At 42.8% G+C, this 27,035-nt stretch overlaps 1 protein-coding gene across 5 annotated transcripts; it reads left to right on the top strand.

The window, feature by feature from the left end:
• The first annotated feature begins 1,669 nt into the window (after positions 1 to 1,669).
• On the top strand, positions 1,670 to 20,111 carry ASB9 (ankyrin repeat and SOCS box containing 9). Of its 5 annotated transcripts, XR_007707798.1 has the most exons (10): positions 1,980 to 2,366; positions 10,333 to 10,412; positions 11,177 to 11,284; positions 12,634 to 12,784; positions 13,346 to 13,480; positions 14,827 to 15,018; positions 17,301 to 17,778; positions 17,870 to 17,943; positions 18,131 to 18,255; positions 18,560 to 20,111. XR_007707798.1 is itself a non-coding variant. In XM_035542182.2 (8 exons), exons 1-7 carry the CDS (start codon positions 2,273 to 2,275, stop codon positions 17,423 to 17,425), a joined length of 885 nt encoding a protein of 294 aa, XP_035398075.1. In that variant the 5' UTR covers positions 1,686 to 2,272; the 3' UTR covers positions 17,426 to 17,465; positions 18,560 to 20,111. The 5 variants fall into 5 exon arrangements, 1 of the variants encoding a protein (XP_035398075.1); XR_007707799.1 differs by having other exon boundaries at positions 2,021 to 2,082; positions 2,191 to 2,366; positions 17,301 to 18,255; XR_007707800.1 differs by having other exon boundaries at positions 1,670 to 2,366; positions 17,301 to 18,255.
• The last annotated feature ends 6,924 nt before the right edge of the window (positions 20,112 to 27,035 follow it).

Consider the following 27,035-nt stretch of genomic DNA (forward strand, 5'->3'; position numbering starts at 1 on the left):
CTAAATCCACTAACTGAGTCCTGATCACGTGGTTTTGCCCAGGTCTCTGCCTCTTTGGTGCTGTCAGAAGACAAGTGTGATCAAACCAGGAGCTCCTTTTGTGATGCCTGTGACTTTCTACTCCATGAGATACAAATACATATGGACCAGGACACCAACAGACTAGAGTAAAGTGTCTGTGGACTACCAGCCTGTTGTGGCGATCTCAGGGGCCTCCCTTTCAGAGAGGGTGATGGAGACAGGAATAGTTAGAGGCTTCCCACCATCGTGGGGAAAGTTGTAGAGTATTAGATGCTCTCTGCAACATTATCGGCTTCAAGGAAGAGCAGTCTGCAGCTCCTCTGTCGAGACATATATAACAAAACATGACCAAAATATGTGCAATTAATACCATATAATTCAAATGATTACCCTAACAGTCAGCAGGTCTCTTGACCAAAGGATCAAATGGCCAGTCTCCCTGTCCATGGATGACTAGCGATTTCTGTCTTGTAGGCCCCTTCTTACTAGTGTTGAATTTAAAGATCTTAGATAATGCTTCTTCATTTACAAGCCACATCATTGCATATTTGGACATAAATGCTGATCCATTTTAGCAGTAGCATTGCTGACATGTTTGCTAATACTGCTAAATAAATGATTAAACATAAGATATAGCAATCTAGCCACTACACTTAAGCAGTACTGAAGAGAAAAATTGTTTTTCCATTCCTCATTTAACATGTTAATCATCAAACCCTACATATAAAAAAATTTTTCACTTAGATATATGCATTTTTTTCCAACAAGATTTTAATGCTGTAATTTCAATGGCTGACATAAATTTAATTTCCAGTCAACCCAAAGTGTAAGTTTGCATCCAGAATGTGTTGCCAAACTCAGATGCCAGGAGGGCATCCAGCAGGAACAGCCCTGGAAGGGGCAAACCTTTCCCCTATCCATGTTTTATCAGCAGTTCTGTACCAGCATGTGTCCAGGTTGCCTTCACAGCCTCCCTGCTGGCAGGGTTTGTGGGTGAACTTCAGCTGCTCTTTGTGTCTTTAAATAAAACTTTTTTTTTTTTTTAAGGTATGGGGGAAAAGAAAGAATCCAAATCTCTTGCATGGGTTGAAAATGAAACCCTGCTGTTTGGGATCAGCCTAGTTAGGATTTGGATTAGCAGCTCTGTATCTCCAAATACACACATGCAAACTCTGCTCTAGTGGACAATTTTTATTTACATGGGTGAGATTTTTATGTGGAAATTCTGCCTACTTGCTTTTATGCATGAATGAACAGATATTCAGGGACAGCAAAAGGAGTTTGCACTTGTAACTTATACTCACTGGGAAAGAAAAAAGTACACAGAGATAATCTGCGAGGTCAGGATTTTTGCAGACAGACCTAGAGGAACGAGGTGGAGGTGCTCTGGAAAATCTGCTGCTATTTGTTCATGACTAGGTTTGCAATTTTGGTTTTAGACTGAGAAATAGCTTAAAAAGAAAAGGACAGTGCTTGGATATGAAACTCCTGGTGTGACTGTAACCAGATTGAAACAGGGGGAAGGAAATCAGCCTGCTCAGTGCTGCACTCTTCATGCCATGGAGACAATAAAGGGCTTCCAGTGGAAAGCGCAGCCCCACGAACATGTGGTTTCAATATCCGTACAGCATGCGTCGACCACCGCCGCGTGGAAGGAATTCAGTGCCTCGCTCCTTGCTCAAGCAGGGCGGTGGGCTGCTGCGACAGGAGGGTGGGCTCACACACCACGGGGCCGCCTGCAGAGAGGAGCGAGGCACGGCTGCCTGCAAGCCGCTCGCTTGGGAGTGGTGCAGATCTCACCAGTGTCTCTCTGGGTTTTCTTTGCAAATCCCCCGCAGGCAGAGTTTGCTCAACTAGTTGAACTGGCTCTTTCTCTCTTGTTTTTTTGGCAAACCAAGGATTTCCTTCCTGATAAAAACAGCCGGCCGGCGCCCCGATTGGGTGCAGGGTTGCGGAGGATATGACATCAGGCACATCTCTCGCTTCATGCAGTGTGGTCTGCCTGATTGCTGGCTGCCTACCAGTGGAGCCGGGGAGGTGTTTCCCTAAACCCCATCCCAGGTACTTGAGTTTCTGCACAAAGTGGTGCTGCACCGAGTCCCAGCCCGCTGCGAGGTTTGTTGGAGTGGTGCACAAGCAGTCTGCTCAACAGATCACTCACGCATGCAGGGGCTCGCCGAGGACGATGGAATTTGAACCCTCAAGAGCAACGCTGAAGTGAGAAAACAGAAACTGGGCAGACAAGGCTGAGATGGATGATGAGGGAACGAGTCAAAATGCCAGTAAATCACAAGGAGTCGGGGGCCAGGTGTCTGCAACGTCTCCATCATTGCTGCTGATGAGGGGTAAGTAACGCTCCTGCCTCACCACTTGCCCTTGCCTCTGCCAGCAGACGGAGAGGACAGGGTCAGGCTGTGGCTGTGTGCTCCTCCTGATGTCCCGCTTCCAGCGCAGGTCCACAGCCTGTCCCACATAATGCCCTTTTACTTCAGAAGGGATTTTCATAAGCTATTCATATTTGGCACTGATTTTTATTTTTCCCCCTGTGCATCATGTAAAAGAGTGTCTGATTCTGTAGTGCAGTTTGTGCAAGCGGAAACAAATGCAGTATTTGAACTACAGCAAACTGAAAAAGGAGTTGCAATGTGGCATGTTGAATTTAGATTGCTGCTGGCTGGAAGCTCAGCTTTGGCTCAGTTCCTCTTTACTTTTTATTTCCTTTCCTTTCCTTTCCTTTTTATTTATTTATCTTTTTTTCTTCTTCGCTTCGTCCTACCTTCCCTCCTTCACTTCTGCCTCTTCTTTTCATTTTTCTTAATTTTTCTTTTACTTTCTTTTTCCTTCTTTTTTTTTTATTTTTTATTTTTAATTTTCTTTCTTTCTTTCTTCACCCCTTCCTCCTCCCCCCTTTATTCTTTCCAGTGTGCAGACCCAAGTTCTGTTGCACAGGCCCGGCCACCATTCCTAGTGGGTTCTTCCACTACTGCCAGGGCATTGTGGTCAGCTGTGACCAATGTTGTTGTGGTCACTGGTGAGCTGTTATTCAGTTATTTATTATCAAATGGCCTCACTCTGATCATTGCTCTGTTGTCTGGCCCAGGGCCATTGAAAATATGACATGGTGACAAAAGATAAGTAATTTAACCTCACATAACAGTTTAGCTGGATGTGTTCCCTGTAGCCCTGTTTTCTGAGACACTTCTCCTTCAGTTCACGGGCAAAGAAGAAGGAATAGGGAGATAAATTAATATAATACAACTTCGTACCATCCATCCTCTTTTCCTGGGCTATTCAAGACACTTCCATTCTTACCAAATAGAAAAACAGGACACTAAAAAATATACAGAGGCAAGCTATGATACAAAAATGATCAGTATGTTGGCTGTGTTGTCTGATGCTCCTCGTGTTTGTGTGTATACACACTGAGGCTGGGTGGGACGGAAGGGATGGCAATGTTGTTAACAGTGTGAACCAAACCCGGTCTGCACTGGAGGTGAGCTCTGCCAAAATGGAGGCTGGGTGGAGGCAGCCCACAGACAGCACTGTTGCACATGGGTGGCTCAGTCCCTTGGATGCTGGAGCTCGGTGTGTTCCTCTTGTGCTTGCCTGGTCCTTAGCAGCATCAATAAGCTCTGCTGGTGACTTACAGCAGGATTGTATTTGGCAACATGTATCACAAACATTAGGTGAAAGCTTTTTAATATGAAAAATACCATTTGTGGTACTGTTATACATAATGCCATAGGCTTATGTGTATGCAAGAGCATACCTCAGCTGAAAGGATTTCAGAGCCCCTTGTGAGCTGCACTGTGTGAGTACACCATGAAAGGGAACCAGCCTTGGGATGGGCACTGAGTGCATGACACCCTCCTCATGATCAGAGGCTGTAGAAAGATACTTTCAGCCACCATCAGAAATGAATGCTCTCCTAGAAGGCTGCTGTGAAGGCTCTGTTGTCCCTAGGTTGCAGTCAGGGCTTGGATGTTCGTGTGCTTATGGGTAAAAGGCTCCCCCCATACACACTCTGCCAGCTCAGGGGCCCAGGTGGAGGCAGCGCAATCAAGGAAGACCAGAGGTGTCATGTAACCTCTGGGTTGCCCGGGGTTTTCAGTGGTGAAAGGGGAACTGGATGGCCCAATGCCAAGGAAAACCAGTGGGTTTTGGATGTCTAGAGGCTGAAAGCCTTGAGGCCTGACTCAGCTTGCCTGTGGATTAAGGTGTGGGTACATTTCAAATTTGGATAAACAGGCTCATTCCTCCATGAGAGAGCAGCTGTATGCATTTTTGGCAATCAGAAATCCACATTGCTGTGGTGGTACATGCAGCGAACACTTCACCACCTGTGTACAATGGTCTTGTTCCTCCATGGACAGCTTGGTGGGCAAAATATTTTGAGTACTTTCCTAAACAATGTTATTTGAGGATTTAAGAAGTCCATGGTCAGTTCACTTTGGCACTTCCTCAGGCTTTAATCAGATGCCTATATGTGGTGAAAATAGCGATCATTTATATTACTGATGCTGTACTTACTATGCCAGGCACCCTACAGGCCCTTAGACCCCCTCTGCCCAATGTATCCAAGACTGGCTTAAAGCTACTTGAGGCCTTCATTTCCACTTACGATAAGGGCCTCAGCCCCTCTCAGAGGCTTAGGACGTCTTTGCACATACCTCTTTTTATTTTTCACTGACGCTTAACTTTGACATTCTTCTAGTCACTCTTCTAATCTGATGTTAAGAGTTCATAAAATGACAAGCTAATGGCCAGTTCATGGATGACTATGGTCTGGTCTAGCTCTGGTTTAGAGTCTCAGTGGAAACCTGCCTTTTCTCAAGAAAGCACTGAATGAATAAAGGCTGCATGTGGATATGGTGACATGACCATCCACCTCCTTTATTGTCATCAAAATACTGGCATGTTGATATATCATCTTGGTTGTTCATAAAAAATTCTGCCTGTATTTTTTTGGCCAAAAAGTGACCAAGCACAGCTCAGAAAACTTGTTCTTCAATCTAGATTTTTAGCATAACTTGTAAACACGGTTTCCTTGCAACCCATGAAGACCTGGCAATGGTGTTGGTTACACAATGGCACTGGCTACACATCCAGTGGTAACAGTGGCAGGATCAATAAGAAAGACAGCATGACAAAGGCAATACCACCGGAGTGGATGCCTGTTAGAACTGAGCTTGGTTCAACATACTGGGAGCAAGATGAAGGTTTGAAGGTGTACTACTACCCTCATTTCAAAAAGCTTCACAGAATCAAGGGTCTTTACTTAGTGATGTTTCTGGGGGCTGGCTTTCACTCGCTCTTATCAATGCTGATTTGGGTCTTCTCACAGGACTGCTTAAAACAGCATGGTGAGGGTTGCTGTCAAAGCACAGGGAAATGTGGGACAGTAATCTCAGTGCACCACAATGCACTGTGCCTGCCATTCCTGAGGTGGACAATGAAAACAAACAGAGATGCTTTACAGCTTTGCACCCTAGAAAAAATAAATATTTAACTTTACACAGTTGAATGTAATTTAACAAGTATCATTTGATACTCACCACTTTCAAATAAAAGCTATTTTAGTCAATTAATAATACTGTGCTTTAATAATTGTACCATGGTTTGGCTATCCTTAGGAGATGACATATCCTTATGAGAACAGAACCATAGCTTCTGGAAATAGCTGTCCATTTGTTAAAGCCAAAAAATGTTTGTAAACTTACTGCAAACACATGGTTATTGTGGAACACAGCCCATGGGATGTAGAAGGAGGCAGGAAGCGCTCAAATGATGACATTGACATTGACAAAAAATATAATTCTCTTTGAAAGCTAATTAATATACAGTACCTAGACTTCCAGGTCATTCCTCTGTTCATTTCATGCTCTCAGTACTGCTTGTAAAGATGTATTGGGGTTACATCTCTTCCTTTGGCTTCCTAATATTGAGGATCCTCACAGTATGGATCACAACTGAGTTGCTGAATCTGTGCCCATGAATTCTGGATTGTTTCTCAGTTTCTTATTTTTTTTTTCCTTTCAACTCTCACAGTGATAGGAACATAAGGCTTGAAAAGACCTCTTGACTCATGGAGTCTAGTTGTCTGTTTCTATGCTGATAAATAAAAGAGACTGGGGCCATTTCTGTTTTTGAGACCAAATGGTTCAGGCTGACTTGCCTTCACATTTTCATTTGCTTAAGGCTTGTCCCCTCAAGAGAAGACTGGCTACATCCACACTGCTAGGCGCTGATTTCTCTGAGACATTCATATTATTTTCTGTATATTTTTCCAGTTCAAAGTCTCTGATAAAATATCAGGGTCATGTTGCAGCCCAACAGAGTGGTGTTTTAACAACATGAAGCTGCAGCAATGTGTTGCATGACTTTGAGCATGGCAGGAAGGATGCTTGTGTATACAAAGCCTGTTGGGATAGTACTGTTGAGGAAGGCTTGTGTAGAGTGAAGAGCCAAAACTGGCTCAGCTTTTTCTACAAGTACCTTTGGGAATCTTCTCTGATACAAAGTTCTTCCCTGATCTGTGTCTGAGTCTTGTTTTGGAGTTGGCTGGACTAATCTACAAAAAGGCTTGAAGCTCAGAATTGGACATGGGTTGAGGACTGGCTCAATGCTGAGTAGTCCTGCTGGATCTCTTTATCTAGCACTATAAAGTCCGCACAATCTCTGACAGTATCTCACAGTCATGGAATAGATAGTGATTTTCAGTGTCCACCGAACACCTAGTCTGTAGGCATGGTCACCAAACACTTTCCCCATTCTCTGGCAACAAACTTATGATTTGTAGAAAAAGACCCAAACCCCACAGCTGTAATAAATACATATCAAGAGCAGGAGAAAGAGTCAAAACAGTTTTTTTGTTAAAAAGACCCCCCTGGTGAGCACAGGACGGAGACTGTGCCCCAGGCTTGGAAGAGGCACAGCTGCAGGGCTGATGGTCCCTCCCAGCCTTCTTTCCAAGCATCTCTTCTACAGATTTCAAAGCTGATAGGTTTTAACTGCACCCATGAGCAGGACATACTGACAGAGTAATAGGAGATCCATCTGCTAGGTCTGTGTCCTGTCTCCAGCTGTGGTCAGTCTCCAGTGGACACAAAATAAATCTCTTTTCTGACCCCAAGGAGCACCCAGTGTTGTCTTTGACAATTTAAATGTAAACCTAGCATAAAACAATGAATTACCTACTGTTTTGTACAACCCCTCCCCCTTTCCCTTCTCTTAACTATGTGGCAGTCATAACTAGAGACAAGGGAATAAGGAGAAATGGTGAAAATCCTTAATCAATTGTTTGTGTGACCATCCTTGAAAGGACTTATTTTCCTAAAGGCCTTTTTTTTTTTTTTTTATTTGCTCACAACTCATCCACCTTTGGGCTTCATACCTGTCCTGAGGTTATTTCCAGGATGTCACTGAGATTGTCCTATAAGCCAGGAGTGTGCTGGAGCACAGTTAGGGAAGGGTTATCTTGGGAGAAGATTAAGCCTTGACTGCGCCTGTAGATTTTTTCTTCATTCATTTAAGAACTGTCACAAGGGCTTCTCTCCCTCTCTGTCATATATGTGTGACTGCTGCCAATTTGAATTGTTATTTGTATTATGTTGAATATTTGAATTGTTGCTTTTTATGGTGAACCACAGTTTTTGGGTGCCCAAGAATGGAAACACTAAAATTTACCCATGTTTAATCCATCAATGAGCCATAGTTCATAGACAGTCAGATGCAATAAGCATATATTTGCAAAACCGTGCTATGCAGATAAACATTAATATGAGCATCTAGTGGCTTAAAAATGGTGTGCAGCAGAAGTAGAAAAAAGCTTTTGCTTATACGAATAACTCTAGGAAAATATGCTCTACAGGTATAAAGGATTCTTGCAATAATACCTAAATCTATAGCAGGCCTTTTTGTGGCCATTATAACAGCAGAAGGTCACACTCCTGCCTAACATAGCTATGTAGGTGAAAGTCTTTTGTGTGTAGTAGAGACAACACATTTCAGATACAAACATCTTCAGTCACAATTTATTTAGTGCAGAATATTTCAAACCCAAAGACAATACAAGTCTTGTTATAGTAGATCTTATCTTGTTTAAATCTGTTGTCCCTTATTGAGCACTCTGGGAGGTGAGACAGCAATAGCCCAACAGGGTAGGTGATAGATCACCCCATCCTGGCACACTGTGGCATAGCCACATAGGGCAGGACATCAGCTGTGAGGGATTCAGAGCTCCCACATGTGCTTATACTTGAGACAAAGCAGGATATCTAGACCTTGCATAAGCACTGACATCATCAACTAATCTGTGAAAGTTATTTAAGAAATTACAGTGTTTTGTTGGGTTTGTAGTTGAAAGCAGACTTTTCACTGTTAAGTATCCTATTCCACTCACATAATAATTCACAGAGGTCTAGTCCCTGAAAACCTCAGCAACTTGCCTAAGATGGTCATTGGGATTCTCTCTGTAGTTAGTGGAAGGACAGAGGGACATCGCCAGAGAGCAGCAAAATGTGTTTGTAAAAGAAAATGGGTGAAATACCATCTGGAAATGCTTTTCTCCCTTCCCAGGGGTACCTGGGCCATTAACATAGAACAGACACTGAGTTTTGAGGCAATGAATACTGAAGGAAGTAAATCTCGCCCAGAGAGATTAGTGTGGCCCTGAGCCATATATATATATATATAGCCATATCAGCTGGCTCTGAGCCATAAATATGTAATACTAAAGAGACCCTCTGTTAATATTTGAGTAGTCCTCAGTACTAAACTAGTTTGTTTCGCTATATTGAAATAAACAACAGATACAGCAACTAGGGAAATGAAGTATAAAGTTGTTAGCACTATTTCCTCAGACCCCACTGGGTAATTGAAGAAAGGTAGGTATATCTTGTAAAATGCATCAAATAATGCTTTTGCCTGGACAATAAATCTTTCTAAAAAACACTCTATGTGACTTGACAGGTTTGATACCAAATTTAACCAAATGGGTTCCCTCCTACACCTCCCTCATCCAACTATAACTATGCTGACTCATTTGCAATACTTATTTTTGGCATGTGGTATTTTTCTGAACATCAGTTTCTAAATATCAAGTTACTTGGAAACAGGAATTAAAACTCTGTTTCTGATGCAGACCTTTTGTGCCTCTTAAGTCACCCAACAAAGTGACGTTAAGTCAATCTCTTACATTAAGACCTAACGAGAACAAATATGAATCTGTTTGCTTTATACAGGCACTTTAAATATCAATGTGTTTATCACAGTAGTAGAGTTTCTTTATGACCTCCTTGTGTAAAATTGCTCCCTTCTTGGCCTGGGATTGTGTCCTTACTGCCATGCAGCGGGCATCCTGTCCCATCCCCTGGGAGCTACTTGTGTCTCAGTATGTGCTCCCTCCCTGCCTTGGGAGTTTCCACACATTTGAGGAGTCTCATTTGCTTCAACATCTGTGAGCAGGTCCCCTTGCAAGTCCACATGCTTTTGTTCTTTTTTCTTGCACTAGGGAGGCAAAGCAGCAAATTACTCTCTCCACGTTCTTAAGATGAAATCCAATCTCTTTCTTAAAATAAAAACAAAATAAAAAATTAAATATAAAATAAAATAAACAACTTTCTGGAAATAGTGTTTTCCACCAAGTCTACTTTGGCTAATCCTGTGTGCTTTCCTCCCTCCACTAAATGTTAAAACTAAAAGCTAAGGCAGATCCTTTCTTTGAGCTTCCGTCTATACCTGCCTTTTTATGGTTTCCATTATGCAGAGTACAGGTGTTACTTAAAATGCACCACTGCACAGGCTAACAGCAGACACAAAACAGAGACAAAATCAACAGGTAACACAACTTATCTCCTTGTACTTTGGTACCTTCTCTAGTTACCTATTATTGACTCTAGCCCATCTCTGACCAGGGATGAATGACTGAGCAGCTGTACCCTTTTCAAAACATACTCCTTTAGAACTAATTGGTAAAATGTAATGAGCTTGTGAAAACAAAGTCACTGGAAATCATTCAAAGCCAGGCACAAGCTCAGTCAGAACAAGGTGGTGTTCTGTAAATCACTCTCTTATCCTCTGGATGGGAACACAGCTGCTCAGCACTAACACGGGATGAATTAAAAACACACCCAGAGTGAACCCATCCTGTTTTTTCACTCCCTCCCTGTGGCTGCTCCAAGAAAAGCGTGGCAGTTCAAGTAATAAATTAGAAGAAGAGAGGTTTGCTGGGGTCATGCAGCTGAAGTAAAGTACACAAAAGAAACAGTCCATGGAGCTGTTAACCTTTTTCCTGTCTTTTTCTTTGCACAGACTTTGTTTCAGACTGGTCTCCTTTACATGATGCCTCTATCCGTGGGCGCCTGCTTACTCTAAAGAAACTCATCAGCCAGGTAACCCTCTGCTAGGTTGATATGATCTCTGATGGGTTTGTATGGTTGCTGAATGCAGTTTGAGTTTCACTGTGACGCATCCAGGGCGAGAAAATTGCTTTGACCAGAATGCAGTGAGGTCTGCCTGTAATGCATTTTTTTATTTTTTAACAAACGGTTCCTTGCCTTGCACGAGCTCTGTGCACTGAGCCAAAGAAGTGTAGAAACATCCTGTTTCTGATACCATCCGAAGTGCCTGAGGGTACCGGGGGCCCCTGTCCCCCCTGCAAAAGGCCACAGCTGGGGAGAAGCAATTTCTGAACCTCACTGCTCCATTCCCTCAAAACTCTTGGATTTAGCCTGTGGAGAGTTGTTGGAAACTCTTCCAGCTTAAACTTCTGGAGCACCAAGGCTGCTAGAAAGAAAAGATCCTGTGGTAGAATCAAGCCAGTGGTTTCTGCTATAAGGATATCTGTATTGTTCCATTGGACAGTCCCCTGCCTGCAGCTTTCTGCATTGATTAGCAGTGGGTGGAAGGCATAACCTTTAGTATGCTCTGACTGTACCTATTCCAGCTGAAGCAGCACAGCCTCTTTCCTTGCTTGCCAATTGAGATGAGATGAGTAACTCCAAGCTGTTGAGGAAACTGTGATTAAATAAAAATTTCAGGATCATTGAAAAAGGGTGATGTTTTTTGTTTTTGTTCTTGTTGGTGGGTTTTTTTGTTTGTTTGTTTTGGTTTGTTTTGCAGTTGCTTGTAATGATATTTTCTATTATTTCTTCAGGGGAGTGATGTTAATCTTGTTACAACAGACCAGGTGTCTCCCCTCCATGAAGCCTGCCTAGGTGGTCATGCTGCTTGTGCAAGTGTCCTATTAAAACATGGTGCTAAGGTAAGTACACCTTGGGCAGGTCACTGTCTCCAGCGTTAGCATGTTTTATAATGACAAATTAATGCTAGGTCATAGGATCACAGAATGGTTTGGGTTAGAAGGGACCTTAAAGACCATCTAATTCAGCCCCCCTGCCATGGGCATGGACACCTCCCACCAGACCAGGTTGCCCAAGGCCTCATCCAGCCTGGCCTTGAACACCTCCAGGGATGAGGCATCCACAGCTTCTCTGGGCAACCTGTGCCAGTGCCTCACCACACTCTGAGGGAAGAATTTCCTCCTTATATCCAATCTAAATCTTCCCTCTTTTAGTTTAAAGCCACTACCCCTTGTCCTATCACTACAGGCTCTGGTAAAATGTCTCTCCATCTTTCTTATAAGTCCCTTTCAAGTACTGAAAGGCTGCAGTGATATTTCCCTGGAGTCTTCTTTTCCCCAGGTTGAACAGCCCCAGCCCTCTCAGCCTTTCTTCACTGGAGAGGTGCTTCATCCTTCTGATCATTGTGGGCCTCCTCTGGATCCTTTCTAGATGGTGTACAGTTTCACTATTTACATTCTGTACTTATTTCATCCTAAAGTACCTATGTTATAAAAAGTAATTCTTAACAAAGCAATCCAAAAAGAGCAGCTATAAACAGCAGCTATTTTTGTTTTTTAGACCAAGGTGCGATATTTTCATAATTTACTGAAAGAATAACTCGGAAGTTCCTCTTGCAAATGATTTATAATCTTGTAAAAATCAGTGCATATTCTATATTTTGCACACAGTAATCCTGTTGGCATCAATATGCAGAGTCTTAAGTAGAGTTGTAATAGTCAAAAGATCAGATGATGATACTATGTGAGGAAAATGGAGATATATGTAAAGTAAAGTGATGAAATGAATATGTCTCGTCGCCTCTACTTTTCAAGCTAATGGTGAAATTTATAGTGAATAAGAAAATTAACTCATTGTACATATATTACTCTTCAGTTAAAAAAATATTAAAAAGGGCTGCACACTTTTAGCTAAAAATGGATGGTTTAGGACAGGGCAATAGGCAGGTGAATTTCAGCTGAGGTAACAGGAATGGACACGCATGTCTCAGTAACTCCCAAGAGATCTTGTAGCAGCACCAGCTAAACATTTTTTTTTTTTTCAGGAGGAAACACTTGGAGGCGAGATTTTTACAGATTTGTTTAATGTTTGTTTTAATACAAAGTATTAATCCTCAGGAGCAGTAGGCAGTTTTTGCCAAGAATAAAATAAAAATTATTGAAAACGCTGTTTTCTGTTGAGGGCAAATCTCAGCTATTCTGAAACAAACAAAAATCTTACTTGTGAGTTGTTTTGTCTTTTCTTTTCCCAGGTGAATGGAGTGACTGTTGACTGGCACACTCCTTTGTTCAGCGCCTGTGTCAGTGGCAGTGTGGCTTGCTTGAATTTACTGCTGCAACACGGAGCCAGCCTGCACCCGCCCTGTGACTTAGCATCCCCCATCCATGAAGCTGCTAAGAGAGGTAACCCCATGGGTGTCAGCACTATTTTACAAGTTGGTAGCAGCTAGATGAAGTGGAAAAGAGATAAAGAAGATCCTTTTTGTGATTTAGGCCATGAGTTATTCCTCCCTACTTGCTCTCGTCATGGTGCAGTTCCTCCCAGTCGTGGTGCTCATCAAGAGCTGCTCAGCTCAGCTCTTGGGGCCTCTGGGTTCATGTGGTGACACCTGGCAGGGGATGCATTGTCCAAATCAGCTGTTTTAGATGTAGACATCTGTGAGAGTTGTCTGGCCATCTTCAAGAGCAGTGGAGAGAAATATGACATGATTCGTCTCATCTTCAGTAGATATCTGAAATGAGTCAGATAAAATGTGGGGGCTTTAGCCTGTTTTCTAACTGTGGATTTGCAGTTCTTGTTTCATGGTTAAAAACACTGGATTAGGGGAGTGGATGAAAGTATTACCCTATCACCTCTTGACAAAAGAGTGAGTCTTTGCCAAATTACACTGCTGCAACAGAGAATTTGGACTGCTGCAAAATGCTTGATCTCTGTGAGTTGACTCTGCCTTTATCCCTTTTAAGGTCATGTGCAATGTGTTGAGATCCTCGTGTCCCATGGGGTGAACATAGATTATAACATCAAACATCTGGGTACTCCGCTTTATGTAGCTTGTGAGAACCAACAAGTCAACTGTGCCAGGAAGCTGCTTGAGTCAGGTAAAAAGGAAAATAAAGGATGGTGTTCTTTCCTTTCCTGTAGCATCCATCATTGGATTCTCCTTGCATCAAAGACTTAGAGCAGTACCTGCTTTTGGACCTGGAGATGTTTTGCTCTCAGTGGCAGCCCTGGATAAACAGGGTAGCAGTGTAAGACAGGGCATTCATGACACAGGAACTGAGCTTTACAGCTCCCAGCAAATGATGGGTGATCCTGGATTTCACGCTGCCAGCGGTGCCTAGGACAACAACTTTTCTGATGTCCGTGTATGTGCTGCTGTAGCGTTTGAAGAGGATAGGAAGAAACTTCCTTTTTTGTTCCTTTCTCTTTATCCAAAAGAAATGATTCAATGACTTTTACATACCATTTTTGCAAACATTTTAGTTCTCACTAAGTTCATAAAAAGTCTGCAACGTTTTCAACACAGAGTAAAAACATTCAGTATTGTATTCTTTGCCTCAGACAAACCCAGCTGCAAATCTAAGCTCTTGGGTTCAAGGCCATTTTTTATCTACGGTAGTTCATCTCTTCTAACCAAAGGAACCATATAACCTAATGTAACCACATAGCTCATGCAAAAAAGATGGACCAACAAAACCCCCTTGAAAAACAAACAAGCAAATAATGACACTTAAATGACCTTATGTTTTATATATCACAGTGATTTTTGTTTTAAGAAATCAAACACAATCTAAATATAAATTTTTGTCTATTGTTTTCTGTTTTTTTCTTTTTTTTTTCTGTTCTCTATGTACAGGAATGCGTACTTTAAAAATGTTATAAATAGTTTGGAATTGGTTCTGCAGCTCATCCTTGTGTTTTATGAACCATTAGCCCAGGCTTACAGATTGGGAGCACTTGGGAATCAGAGAGTACTTACACTCTACTCTGTCAAGGGCCTCTAGAATTTTCCATCCTCATGTTTTTTCCCCCAGCATATTGGGTAACTCAGAACTTGGAAATCCCACCAGTTTAAGCCTCCGATATAGAGCAGATTGAAATACTGCATGTATTTTAAGGGAATGGTTTGCTGGGGTGGGGAGCAAGGTGGGCCATAGGTGGAACTACATCTTTGCCCTGTTTCAGGAGGGTCTGTGGGCTGGGCTGTGGATGAAAGACTTCCTCATGTACTGGTTTTCTGGGATAATTTTCTTGGTCATGACCCCACTAGCTTCCCAAACAGCACAAGTCGTGTACGTGCAAGCTGTGGGACCAAGCCCTAAAGCAGAGAAGTCCACATCTAGGTGGACACTACAGTCTTTAGAGATTATTCAGAGAAATAGCAGCAGGAAATGGAAAGAGGTTATGCTGTAGTCATTATTCATTGTCATCTCTTCATATTCAGGAGCAAATGTGAACAGCGGCCAGGGCCTGGAGTCCCCACTGCATGCAGCCGCCAGGAGTTGCAGTGAGGAGCTGGTGATGCTGCTGATTGACTTTGGAGCAGACATTTGGGCAAAGAACGCCAAAAGCAAGAGGCCGATGGAGCTGGTTCCACCTGGAAGCCCTTTGGGTCGTCTGTTCCTGCAGAAAGAAGGTGCCCTTTAGCGCTTGTTTTGTTCATTTAATGCATGTGATAGTGTGTGTGTGTGCGTGTATATATATATATATATATATATATATATATAGCTACACAGATCTTCTAGTTTATTGGTCTTTACTTTCATTTTTGGGCCAAAACCTTGTGTAGATGCAAAAATATCGTTAAAACAATAGACTCTGTGTTAGCTGTTGTTTTGTGGTGATTAAGGAAAACTAAACAAGAATGATAAAATGAATATATATATACTAGTTTTTGTTTGTCTTGTTTGTTTGCTTTTAAAGGCCAAAATGATGTGCTTGAATAATCCAGTATTATCAAGCTGTAGGCTTGACCCTTAGGAAGTGATTAATTTGCAGCTGTAAATGAAATAGTCTCCAGACCCTTTTATTTTATTGGTTATGAATACTTCAATGAATTATGGAGAGAAATTTTACTTACTATTCTTGAGGAAAACTAGAATAAATTCTCTAGTGTCTGCTTGTTGGAGTACTTATGTTCTACTTTAGCTGTTCTCATTCAGTCAGTAAGCTATACACATTGCTAAATAATCTGGATTTTGATCATTTTAAACAAGTTTCTCATGGTGTGGTCCACAATTCTATTATGCCAGTTAATATTGATGTGACTGTTGTCATAAACAGATTTACACCAAGGTAAAACTGGCAATAAAGCGATGAATCAGGCCCTGCATGGAACAGTAATATGAAAATAATAGCATGAAAACAACTGAGCTGTGCATGGTATGTTATGTGCAGTAGATATTTGGTTTCTCAGCCTAATCTATGATGCACAGAGTGGTGATCTTTTCAAGCTCAAGTCCCTGCTGCATTAGACTCATGACTCCCATGGTACCACATGTGTCCTGTTTATTTGAGATAAAAAAAAAAAAAAAAACATTTCAGGCACACCCTGTGGAGCTTGCATGAGAAACTCTTATGCAGCTGAGCTGGCAGCTTGGGCAGTAAGGATCTTTTCTAAGTGTAATTCAGCAACTGAAATCAGAAGCGATGAATGCCTGAAGGGCATTTTACAACTGACTGGTGTTTTCTGCTGTTCTCCAGCATTCCTTTTCCTGAATAGGGTCATGCCCGATCAGCAGCTGATGTCTGATTCCTTTGGCTGGTTGAATGGCTGCAACACGTGAGAGGGCTGCACACGTTGCACCCTCTGGCCTCACGTGGAGGTTTGGAAATGTGCTGTGGGTTCAGAGTCACCTTGCGAGGCTCACAGCCCCACAGCATCATCACGCACAGCTTGTGCACCTCCTCCCCATACACACCACCACATACCCTGCTGGCATTGCAGCGAGGGTCCTATGTGCAAAGCTCAAGGCTAGCTAACAATGCAAATTGGCAATGTAGTTTTGAAGAGTTCACTTGCACTTGCTATTTCTGTTGCCATACTCGTTCCACACTTCACTCCTCCACCAGTGTTGACACTTCAGCTCCTCTGCTCACTACCACCTTGTCCACCACGCAGACAGGCATCACTGGTAGCACCTAAGCACCTACACCGTTCCCTCCCAGCTCCCTCTTGCTTTCTACACCATTTCCTCTTATCTCCTTCCCACTCCTGTCTGAGTCTCCCTTGTCTGTGCTCACTGCCTGCCTGTATCTGCCCTTCTTATCTGCCTCCTGAAAGTTCCCTCACTGCCCTTGGTGCTGGTCACCCTGCATGTGGCACGTGGCCGTGCAAATGACAGGCTGGGGGGCTGGATGGTAGCAGGAGCTGCAGTAAAAGCACTGCACAGGATCTACCTTTCACAGAAAGGATACACCTCCCAAATAAGCCTTTAATGCCATTATACTTACATAAATTAAAAAAAATAAAAGGCACTACGGATTCTTCAGCAGGGATTGTATTTATCGTCATGGGACTGGTTAATTGGAAAGTTTAAATTAAGGATTATATAGTTTTTCTTTTGCTATGTGTTTGCCACTATTATGAAATAAGTCTCAAGAAAGCAGTGGACTGCAAACTTGGATCTCAGTAAAGGTCTGGGTGGAAAGACTGGAAGGAAGCATCGATCATCTCTTCTTAGTACAAGCTGCTTCACAATTGTGTGACTTAGAAGGGAATGATGCTGTTAATACTAATTATGTCTGTGTAATGACAGAGAGTGATGAGGCTTGAACTGTATCACAGGCAGGCTGACGTTCTTTGGTAGACATCAGTCTGGCTTTCACTGCCAAGTGTGTTGGGGGGGCTGAATATCAATGGTGGATCTTGGCGTGATAATGCCATGTGTGTAACCTCTCTCCTGACTCTCTCTCCAGGGCCGCTGTCCTTGATGCATTTATGCCGCCTGTCCATCAGGAGGTGCTTTGGACATAAGCAGCACCAGAAAATAACTGGTCTTCTCCTCCCAGATGAGCTGAAACGTTTTCTTCTCCATGTTTAAGCCTTTCGAGTTTAAAGTGGTGCCTTAATAACACAGCAAGGTTTGTTGAGGAAAGACTTCCCATCAGTAGTGTTGCCAATATGCAGTGTTAATTTATGATAGCTGTTGTCTCTAGTAGAGCCCTCAGTCCAGGAAGGATGGGAACAACCAACTTGCTGAGTCCTCCCAGCCACCACCCCCAGCAAACCAGTAACTTGAAAAGGAGATAATGGCTGACAACACCTTACCAAGAAAATTCATATCCCAGCCTGGCAGGAACAGCATTTTGTGTGCATTAAACTCTAAGGATAGCTGCACTTTTTCTGTGTAAGCAGGGCTTACGGATGTGAGGGCTGCATCCACACCACTGTAAGGTAAGGAAAGGGAACCCAGCTGAACCTACTTTCAAAGCAAGCAAGGCCCTCTGGCAGGTGTTATTTATTTTCTATGTATATCACGCTGCAGATAGATGAGCACCAACCACCAATCATCTGCATTTAGGCCAGGATCTGAAATACACATTTCTGCCATGACAGCAAGTAAGTCACTGCTGCTGGCAGCTCCCCACAGTGCGGTAATAATGGAGGAAATGTTTTTAATCATCCATTTATATCACTTATTCCTGTTGCTCTGAGACATAAGGGAGCCCCACCTCACTATTACATATATTTTCCTTGTAGCATATTATTTTTTCAAGGGCACAGGCTAACAGGCTATCGCTTGCAGGTGTTAAACACTCCCCCTTTCTGCCCTGAGTATTCAGCGACATTTCCTAAGTATTTCTCAGCATGCATCTGAAAAACAAGAGCTTCTATCTCCCTTCCCATCCAAGAAAAAAGAACATCTTGAGAGTAAGATAATTTGTTTTTTGAAAAGTTTCTACCTCATTCATAGCATTTTGTATGGCAGTAATAATAGCAGGACCTCTAATGAGTGGTTATAAAATGAACAATATAAATAGTGAAACTAAAGTCCATTCCAAATTAAAAGTACAATAGATAATTTCTGCCCCTCTCTCCATTGCTGAGCTGCAGGTGCAGTGTATAAGACTCACAAATGCACATTATGTATGCAGTTCTTATTCCACTGAGGTCATAAAAATGAATATTTCCTCCAGCTAAATTTCAATAGTGGCTGTTTTTCTTTCCCTCCCAGAAAGCTGTCCTGCTGCCACAAACCAAAGCGCAGTTACAATCACTCTGTGCTCTCCTGGATTCTCCCATGGGAATACTGACTATCCAACAGGCACGAGACTGAGGATGATGGTCTAGTTCTTCCGCCACCAGCCTCATCCTACCTCCATCTCTGGACCACTGTGCACCTGCAGGGTTGTTGCACGTGTGCCAGAGGGGCAGGCCAAGCACTTGGGTGATTTTGGAGATCCTTTTCTTCTTCACTTAGCTATGAAGACTCCTGCAAGAGTGAGCTCGGTGTGCACAAACTGCAGTGAAATCATGAGCAATGAGATACAGACAGTCCTCATCTCGTGTTAGTGGAGAGAGCAGCAGCCTTCAAATACACACACAGTTCTGGTGTTTGCTGGTGTGCGTGTGTGTGCAGAGCCAGCCTTCCTTTTGCTTATGAGAAGTATGAGAGGAGGGACCAAAGGCTACACCTGGGTACTTGTATTTGTTGTAAAGAACAGTTCAGATACTCAGCTGGACAACACAACTACTGGCTGCAGGTGTTCTCCGGTATAAGCGTTTAATTGTTGTGCTGACCAAACACAGCAGGAGCAGTTCCTTTGGCTTGTGGGACACTAAATTGTACCCTATTGAGACAAAATGAGAAGTACAGTCAGGTCCTTACAATTCCTTTTTATGGGATATGGACATCTAGACATCTTCACTGATCTGACCCAATTCATCACATGTTATCTGAGCCATATAAAAAATCACTGGCTGGTTTAAGATGGCCATCTATACTCTTTCTTTCCTGCTGGGGGAAAAAAATAGACATTTGTCTTCATATGCTGATTGAAAGGTGTCTTGTATGGGTAGATCCTTTTAAAATCACTATCATGCATAAGCTGAATCTCCGTTGAACAGGCAGGGAACAGACAGCTAACCCAGTGCTTAACTTTTTGAAGATGAAAGTGAAGTATGAAGAATCCCTGTTTTGGTCACACATCTGAAAGTTGAAAATACAGCTTATTTTATTTTAGATGAAGATTTTCTTTTTTTATCTGCTATTTTCATTATTTACCTTTACGCATCTTATTTTGTAGCATCACTCAATGGGTTTACCAGAGTAATACAAGGAGAATATTGCTCAGAGAAGGTGGTGAGATCATTGTTTCTAGATTGCTTTTCATTTGGAAATTTCAAAGCTTGACTCTGCTTACTTGAATCCCTCAGATCATGTAAAATTAGGATGAATTCTCTATGCTTCATTTGTATCATCTCGATATATTTGCTTATTTATTTTAATAAAAATTGTGATCAACACTGGTAAAGTATATCTTTATGCATCAACACGTCCATTTATAAACTGCAAAAGTTGTACAAGATGCAAACCAAATAAGCTAAATATAGGTGAGATTTAGACATTTTTCTCTATTTGAAACCAAATGTAATTGCAGGATTTGAAAGATTGTTATGAATATATTTTATCAGATTCTTTGCTGTTATTTTGCTGGCAGTTTAGTGAATATCAATGCACAGTTGTATAGGATATCAGCTCAAAAATAAATGGTTTATAATCTGTTTCCATTTTCTTCTTCTTCTTCTTTTTTTTTTTTTTTAAATGATAGCACTGATTTTGTGCAGTATTTGATAATTTAGTAAATTAGCAGATGACATGGAACTGGGGGGAGTGGCTGGTACAGCAGAGGGCTGTGCAGCCAGCGGGACCCTGACAGCCTGGAGAGGTGGGCTGACAAAAATCTCATGAAGTTCAGCAACAAGAGGTGCAAAGTCCTGCACCTGGTGAGGAAAAACCCCAACCACCAGCGCATGCTGGGGGGCACCCAGCCTGAAAGCAGCTCTGCAGAAGAAGACCCAGGAGGACACCAAGTTGAATGTGACACAGCAATGTGCCCTTACCACTAAGAAGGCTAGCAGTATTCTTGGCTGCATTAGGCAACATGTCACCAGTAGGCCAAGACAGGTAATCATTCCCCTCTACTCAGCTCTGGTGAGGCTGCACCTGAAGTACTGTGTCCAGTTCCAGGCTCTCCAGTAGAAGAGAAACATGGGCATGCTGGAAAGAGTCTGATAGAGAGCCACCAAGATGATGAAGGGACTGGAGCACCTCTCCTGTGAGAAGAGGCGGAGAGAGCTGGGACTGCTCAGCCTGGAGAAGAGGAGGCTTGGGGGGATCTCATCCATATCTATAAATACCTGAAGGGAGTGTGCAGTGAAGACAGAGCCAGGCTCTTTTCAGTGGTTCCCTGTGCCAGGACAAGAGGCAGCACTTCTGTGCTGTGCGGGTGGCAGAGCGCCGGCACAGGCTGCACAGAGGGACTGTGGGGTCTCCTCCTTGGAGATCTTCAAAAGCTGCTGGGACATGGTCCTGGGCAGCCTGCTCTGGGTGTCCCTGCTTGGGCAGGGCTTGGAGCAGGTGATCCCAGAGGTCCCTGCCAGCCTCGGCCACGCTGTGGTTCTGTCCTTTTTTGTATCTACTGAAGTTAAGTCTTTTAAAGATGACTAAGTAAATACGTTTTACTTTACTAGTTTAGCACAATGGGACTGACCAGCTACAAAACAGCAGATTAGTGGTGCTAAAAGAGAAACAACAGAGAAAGCTTGCATCCCTAAACATGGCATGTACTGAATTCCCTTCAGCACTCATGTATCCGAGTGCCCCAGGTCCAGGACCTGATGCTGCTAAAGGCAATTTTTCCTGATACTCGTGCAATATATATGCCAAAACAGAGACTGCCTTGCTCTGTGGTCCCAGCCCAAATTCTGATGGCTTTGAATAAATGTTCCTGGGAGTTATTTCTCTGCATATTGAGTGATTATTTGTCATTTTTTGATACATTGCTCAGCTCACTGCTCCAAGGGATGGAGCACTTTCATGCACATAGGCAACATCTGATGCAAAAATGCTCCCTAGGATGTCTTGGAGTGTCCAGTTTTCTTTAAAATGATAGCAATGAGCTATTTCTGTGAAGACAGATGTTTCACATTCTTGTATCCCTACTAAACATGGTAACCCTTGCTCTGAGTGAGTGCTTAGATAGCACAACTGGACCACACCTGGGCCATGTCACCTTGTAACAAGATTTTTTTCCTTTTCTATGCCAGATGAAGCCTTTACTTTCTGATCTATCACCCTTTGTATTTTTAAAGGGCTTGAAACTCTTTACTCATCACCAATTTGAGAGAAACAAGCCTAGATTCCTGGCTTTCATGTCTGTGAAGTAAAATTGAGTTTGTATTCGGTCAGCTGTCTCAATTCACAAATTACACTGTGGAATCTCTGCTGGGTCTGGGGCTTTTGAAATCCCTAGAGATTTCTTTTCTAAAGCCTGAAAAACACAGCAATAACAGTCAGAGAAGATCTTTGTCTCATGAAAGTGTGCTGGCTCTGAACCCTGAACGTCCATGCAGGCCCTGTAAAATGTTATAAAAATGATAAATATAGGATTTTCTCCATTAATTTCAAATGTGTTTTTTATTAACTTATTTTGGGGAATGGGAGTTGTGTTGTTTTGTCTTCGTCATTACAATCATCCCAAAACAAGAACCGTCTGTGCTGTGAGCTTGTGCGCAGAGAGAAGCCTGCAGCATCCAGTTTGCTGCCCCAGAGCTCCTGAGGATGAGCCGCCCCTGTACACAACCCCTTCTGTGCCGCTCCCATGAGTGCCAGGACTGGGGCTGACAAACCCTTTATTCGTTCTAGCCGTTTATATATAATTCTTCCTATAAGCTGGTAGGTGGCACCTCTGCCTTCCTGAGTCTCTCCAAGGAAACCGACAGGCTTCCCCTTCAGTAATAATTGTTTTTATACTTGTGGGTTCATAATAAGCAACAAATGTACTTCTGCTCCTGAACTAATTAGGCTTAGTGAGTGCAAGCATATCACAGCTTCCCTGGAGTTAAGTTTATTAACTCATCCCGTAGAAAAGGCAAAGCACCTCTCAGGCCCTGGGAGCATCTTGTGCTCTTTGCTCACTGACCACAGGAGGGACAGCAAGAGGCAGCTTCTGGGCTCCCAGACATTTATTAGCCAGCCAAACACTGGACCCTAAACCTCTTTCTCAGAAAGCAAAGGTTAAAAAAATAGCTTTTTCACTTTTCCAAACTATAATTAAATGTACTATTTATGAAAGTAGAAGGTAAATGGAAACAACCCCAAATAGTTCAATGCACATGAAGCAAATTGCTATTTTTTTTTCTTGCAGAAACTGAAGAAAACATGAAAAATATTGTCTGCCAGTTGGGCTATTCTTGGGACGCTTTCTGAGGAATATATTAAAATGTGGCTATTCTTGGTTATTGGGACCTAAATTCTTTAGAGGTGATAGAAGCAAATTCAAATCCCCTCACAGGATCTAATACATTCAGTCTCTCTTTTCACCCTCCCTGGTGCTTTGGAGTTAGATCTTTCTCGTTTTTGAGCCTCTCACTCAACTTATCCAGCAAGACTGTCCTGAATTCACTAACAGTTTCTCACTGATAATGTCTTGGTATGTAAGAGCATAAGACCAGGTGTTCAGACGAGGGCCTCTCTGGGGCAGGGGGTGACAAGGAAGGGCTGAGGGGGTGCCCTCAGTGCCCAGACAACTTGTTAGCCCTGAAGAGCTTCAGCATCCATTGGACTTTATTAAGAGAACCGTGGCTCTGCAACATATTTGGGATATAGCTAGTTGCTCTCATTTGTTCTGAAGGGGTTTCCAACTAATTTTATCCAATATTCACTAACTCCTGAACTGTAGGAGAAAACAAGCAACTGTCCCTGATTGTCTCCTTGGTACCCCCTTGATGGTTCTGTGTCATCCCTCCTAGATTACCTCTTTTTTTTTTTTTTTTTTTTTTTTTTTTTTTTCCAGGCCAGAGACTCCCAGCCGCTTTAGCCAGTCCTTGGAAGGGACTGACAAAAATATTGCAGTTGTACTAATAAATTAAGTATTACTCCTACATTCTCCCGGAAAATGGCCAGTGCTATCTAACGCCTGCTGGCTGCTTTCCTTGCGTGCCTTGTAGTGTTTCTCAGATACTGCCTGTTCCTGGCTTGTATGGCCAGACAACTTAATCCAAAAGAAATACCTAGGGAAAATAGCCTCTGCTTAGTTTCTGAAGGGGTTTTGCACATGCTCTCTCCTTTCAGTTACCCCAGTCCATAAAAATGACCATGCACGTTTACGCTGGATTTAAGGGGGACTGCTACATGCAAGGCTCCAGCCAAGGGCGCAGCGCTGATATCTTCTTTCCCTGAGACATGAAAAAAGGGAATGTGCCTGGCCCTTGAGCACAGCCGGGTCTTCGTGTCTGCTCTTCCTCGTGCCCAAGCAGCCGAGCAGAGGGACAGGCAGCCAGAAATTTCTTTCTTCTGAGCGTGAGGCTCCCCGCAGCCACCCCCCGGCCATGGAAAAGCAGCCGGCTCCAGGTGCCGGCGGTAGATGGCACTGCCGGCACACGGCGATGCGGGAAGGTTTCACCCCCCAAACAGCCGGGGAAGCCGAGGGAGGAGAACCGAGGAGAAAACACGAGCTCAAAAGGACCAGGGCATCGCCCGACATTGCCAATTCCAGCAAGAAGCTGTGCAATTTTCAACCTTTATTATTATTATTAATATTATTATTATTATTATCATCATCATCATTGTCATCGTCGTCATCATCGACGTCATTGTTGTTGTTATAATTATTTATTTTTTACAATCCTCTCATTTCCCAGCTTTTCTGCACCAATTTTCCAGAAGTGGGATTCAGCAGCATGCATACAACTCCCAGGTTGACGGGTCAACTGTGCTTTATACTTACTCTGTGGTGAAGGGTAACACTCTACCAATTGTATAGATGTCATGAGGAAAGAATCAGGGAGCTCTGGCAAAAATGCAGATGGACACTCTCGCTTGGTTTGTCAAGGACTTGGCAATTCAAGGTAGCCCTCAACGTTCCCAGTCCTAGAAAGGTCTGCTCAATTATTTCATTTTTAAATTAGAATTTTGCTAAAGATATTTTTCCCCCAATATCCATTAACACTTGACAGAAAAATGTAAGAGCTAGAGAAGCCTAAAATGGAGCACTCCTTCCTACTGAAATTACATATAATTAACCAATTAGACACTCGAATCTGCCTTGGTGCTCAGGATGAGTACTTACAGAAGTACAATACCCTTCAGAGCCCCTTCTTTGCTCCAAGGAAATAATTCTAAATGCCATCTTCCCCATTTCACAGACTGCCTGTTACTACTTTCTAGACAGCACCTCTAGGCAAGAGATCTTCCTGTAATTTATTTTGGACAAGAGTGCACCTTAGAGCCTACTCCTAAAACACACCCGGTACATGGCCATTCAATGTCACAGGCAGGATTCACCAGGTTTGTTCCCTGTGCTGTGCAGTGACTGATTTCATGGGAATGTCTTTTTCTCATGTCCTCTCTACTTGCAGTGCTTTCCATAGTTTACAGCCCGGCAGGTGTATGCATTACATATGACAACCTAATTCAGTGTTGTGGTTTAACCCTGCCGGCAGCTAAGCACCACACAGCCGTTCGCTCACCCTCCCAGCTCCTTCTCTGGGATGGGAGGAGAGAATTAGAAAGAAATGAAAGCCTGTGGGTTGAGATAAAGACAGTTTATTAAGACAGAAAAGAAAGGAAAATAATAATAATAATGATAATAGTACTACTAATAGTAATGTGTACAAAACAAGTGATGTACAATACAATTGCTCACCACCCGTTGACTGATGCCCAGCCTATCCCCAAGCAGCTGCCCCCCCCCCAGGCTAGCCACCCCTATATATTGTTTAGCATGACGTCAGATGGTATGGAATACCCCTTTGGCCAGTTTGGGTCAGCTGTCCTGGGTCTGTCCCCTCCCAGCTCCTGCTGCACCCCCATCCTGCCCGCTGGCAGGGCAGAGTAAGAAGTTGAAAAGTCCTTGGCTTAGTGTAAGCACTGCTCTGCAACAATTAAAATATCATCTTAAATCCCAAACACAGCACCATACAAGCTACTAGGAGGAAAATTAACTCTATCTTAGCCAAAACCAGGACTTTCAGCTTCATACCTTAGAAATAAATGCCTTCACATACTGACTACATGTAGGCTAGGCCTTTCAAGTGTAATACACGCTCTGAATTATTATGGCAGGTCTTCACACATCCTTCTGGGTAAGGCAGTTTAGATGGATATACTAGTGACTGCCTGAAGATATGCATTTGCCTTGCACAAATGGAGGTATTTACCTTGGAAGTGAGCTAATTTCTCTGACCCTTATATAGGAGCTGCCTAGAATATTGCAAATATCAACAAGAAAAAATGTAAGGGGTAGGAATGGTATCTCCAACATGGTGTGTTTGTGCAACTCCAGTGCAGCAACTTGCAGCTGACTGATGTATTTATAAGATGCACAGCTCCTTCACCAGTTTCTTCTGTCTCCACAAAAGCCATAAAAGAAAGCAGACAGGAGCTCTGTTCCACTGTTGACTGTGTGCCTCTGGGCTTGGTGTATTACAAACCACTCTTGCAGCCTGAGCCCACAAGAAGAGGGGTGTAGTAACCAGCTGTGTGGAAACCATGCACCACACAGATGTAAGTGCCAAAGAGTTTCTGGTTCACTTAGCTTGGGTTCCATTAGAAGTGATGCATCTTTTAACATTAAGCTCCAGCTATGGTCATCCTGAGGCTGCTTTTCCCTCAGCAGCACTGATTTTTGTGTGCTGGTTGATAAAGCAATACAGGCAGATGAACAACCTCATTTCATAACATGTCAACACTCGCAGTTCCTTCATCTGACTGTAAGAGCATATAGTGTTTTAACTACCATTTTTGGCCTCCTCAGACTTCTAATAAGTGCAGATATTCTAATATAGGCAGAAAGAAAAAGATTTCTTGGTGGGATTTTGTGAATATGATTTCTGTTCTCTTTTCTGATCACTTTAACCAATTTTCTCTCCAAGACCCCATTCTTCCTTTCACTAATGCACTTATTGACTCATATCTATGGAAGCACCTTGCCTCCTTGCTCCTTTTGATGGTTCGTTACTTGTTTTTATTGCTGCATTTCTCTGAAGCAATTTCATTAAATTCGGTTTTATGGTTATCCCAGAAATCTGCCATTAGTATACAGTGCCCTTTCGTGTTTATAGCAAAAGCAAGATCATTCTGTCTCTTAAGTTTTATTAACGTCTTTCAATCATTTAAAAATGAAAAACAGTTAAATTACTGTAGGATCTTGCCTCTTTCTATTAGCAGCAAAATAAACCTACTTTCCTCCAGCTTTCTGCCTTATAGCTCAAACCTTTGGTGTGGATTACTTTTCTGAGAGCTATTAAGATTGCCCACGGGCAGAACATGTCCAGTAAAATATCAGCGGTTGGATTGGTTTCCTTGGAGGAAACAATCATTTTGGGGAAAGCTTTGTTTGCAGCATTTTATAGTTACTTAAGAGACCTTTCTGTTCCCTTAAACTCATGAAAGGTGACCATTATCTTTAGTATCACTAAAGTGCCAC

The sequence above is a fragment of the Cygnus atratus genome, chromosome 1 (genome assembly GCF_013377495.2).
Source record: "Cygnus atratus isolate AKBS03 ecotype Queensland, Australia chromosome 1, CAtr_DNAZoo_HiC_assembly, whole genome shotgun sequence".
NCBI classification, from domain to species: Eukaryota; Metazoa; Chordata; class Aves; order Anseriformes; family Anatidae; genus Cygnus; species Cygnus atratus.

What these genes read in the sequence shown, in the direction of transcription:
- ASB9 (XM_035542182.2), top strand. Translation starts at nt 2,273, where the DNA reads ATGGATGATGAGGGAACGAGTCAAAATGCCAGTAAATCACAAGGAGTC. An exon ending in TAAAGAAACTCATCAGCCAG is followed by an intron (nt 10,413 to 11,176) that starts GTAACCCTCTGC and finishes TTATTTCTTCAG; the next exon opens with GGGAGTGATGTTAATCTTGT. An exon ending in CCATGAAGCTGCTAAGAGAG is followed by an intron (nt 12,785 to 13,345) that starts GTAACCCCATGG and finishes ATCCCTTTTAAG; the next exon opens with GTCATGTGCAATGTGTTGAG.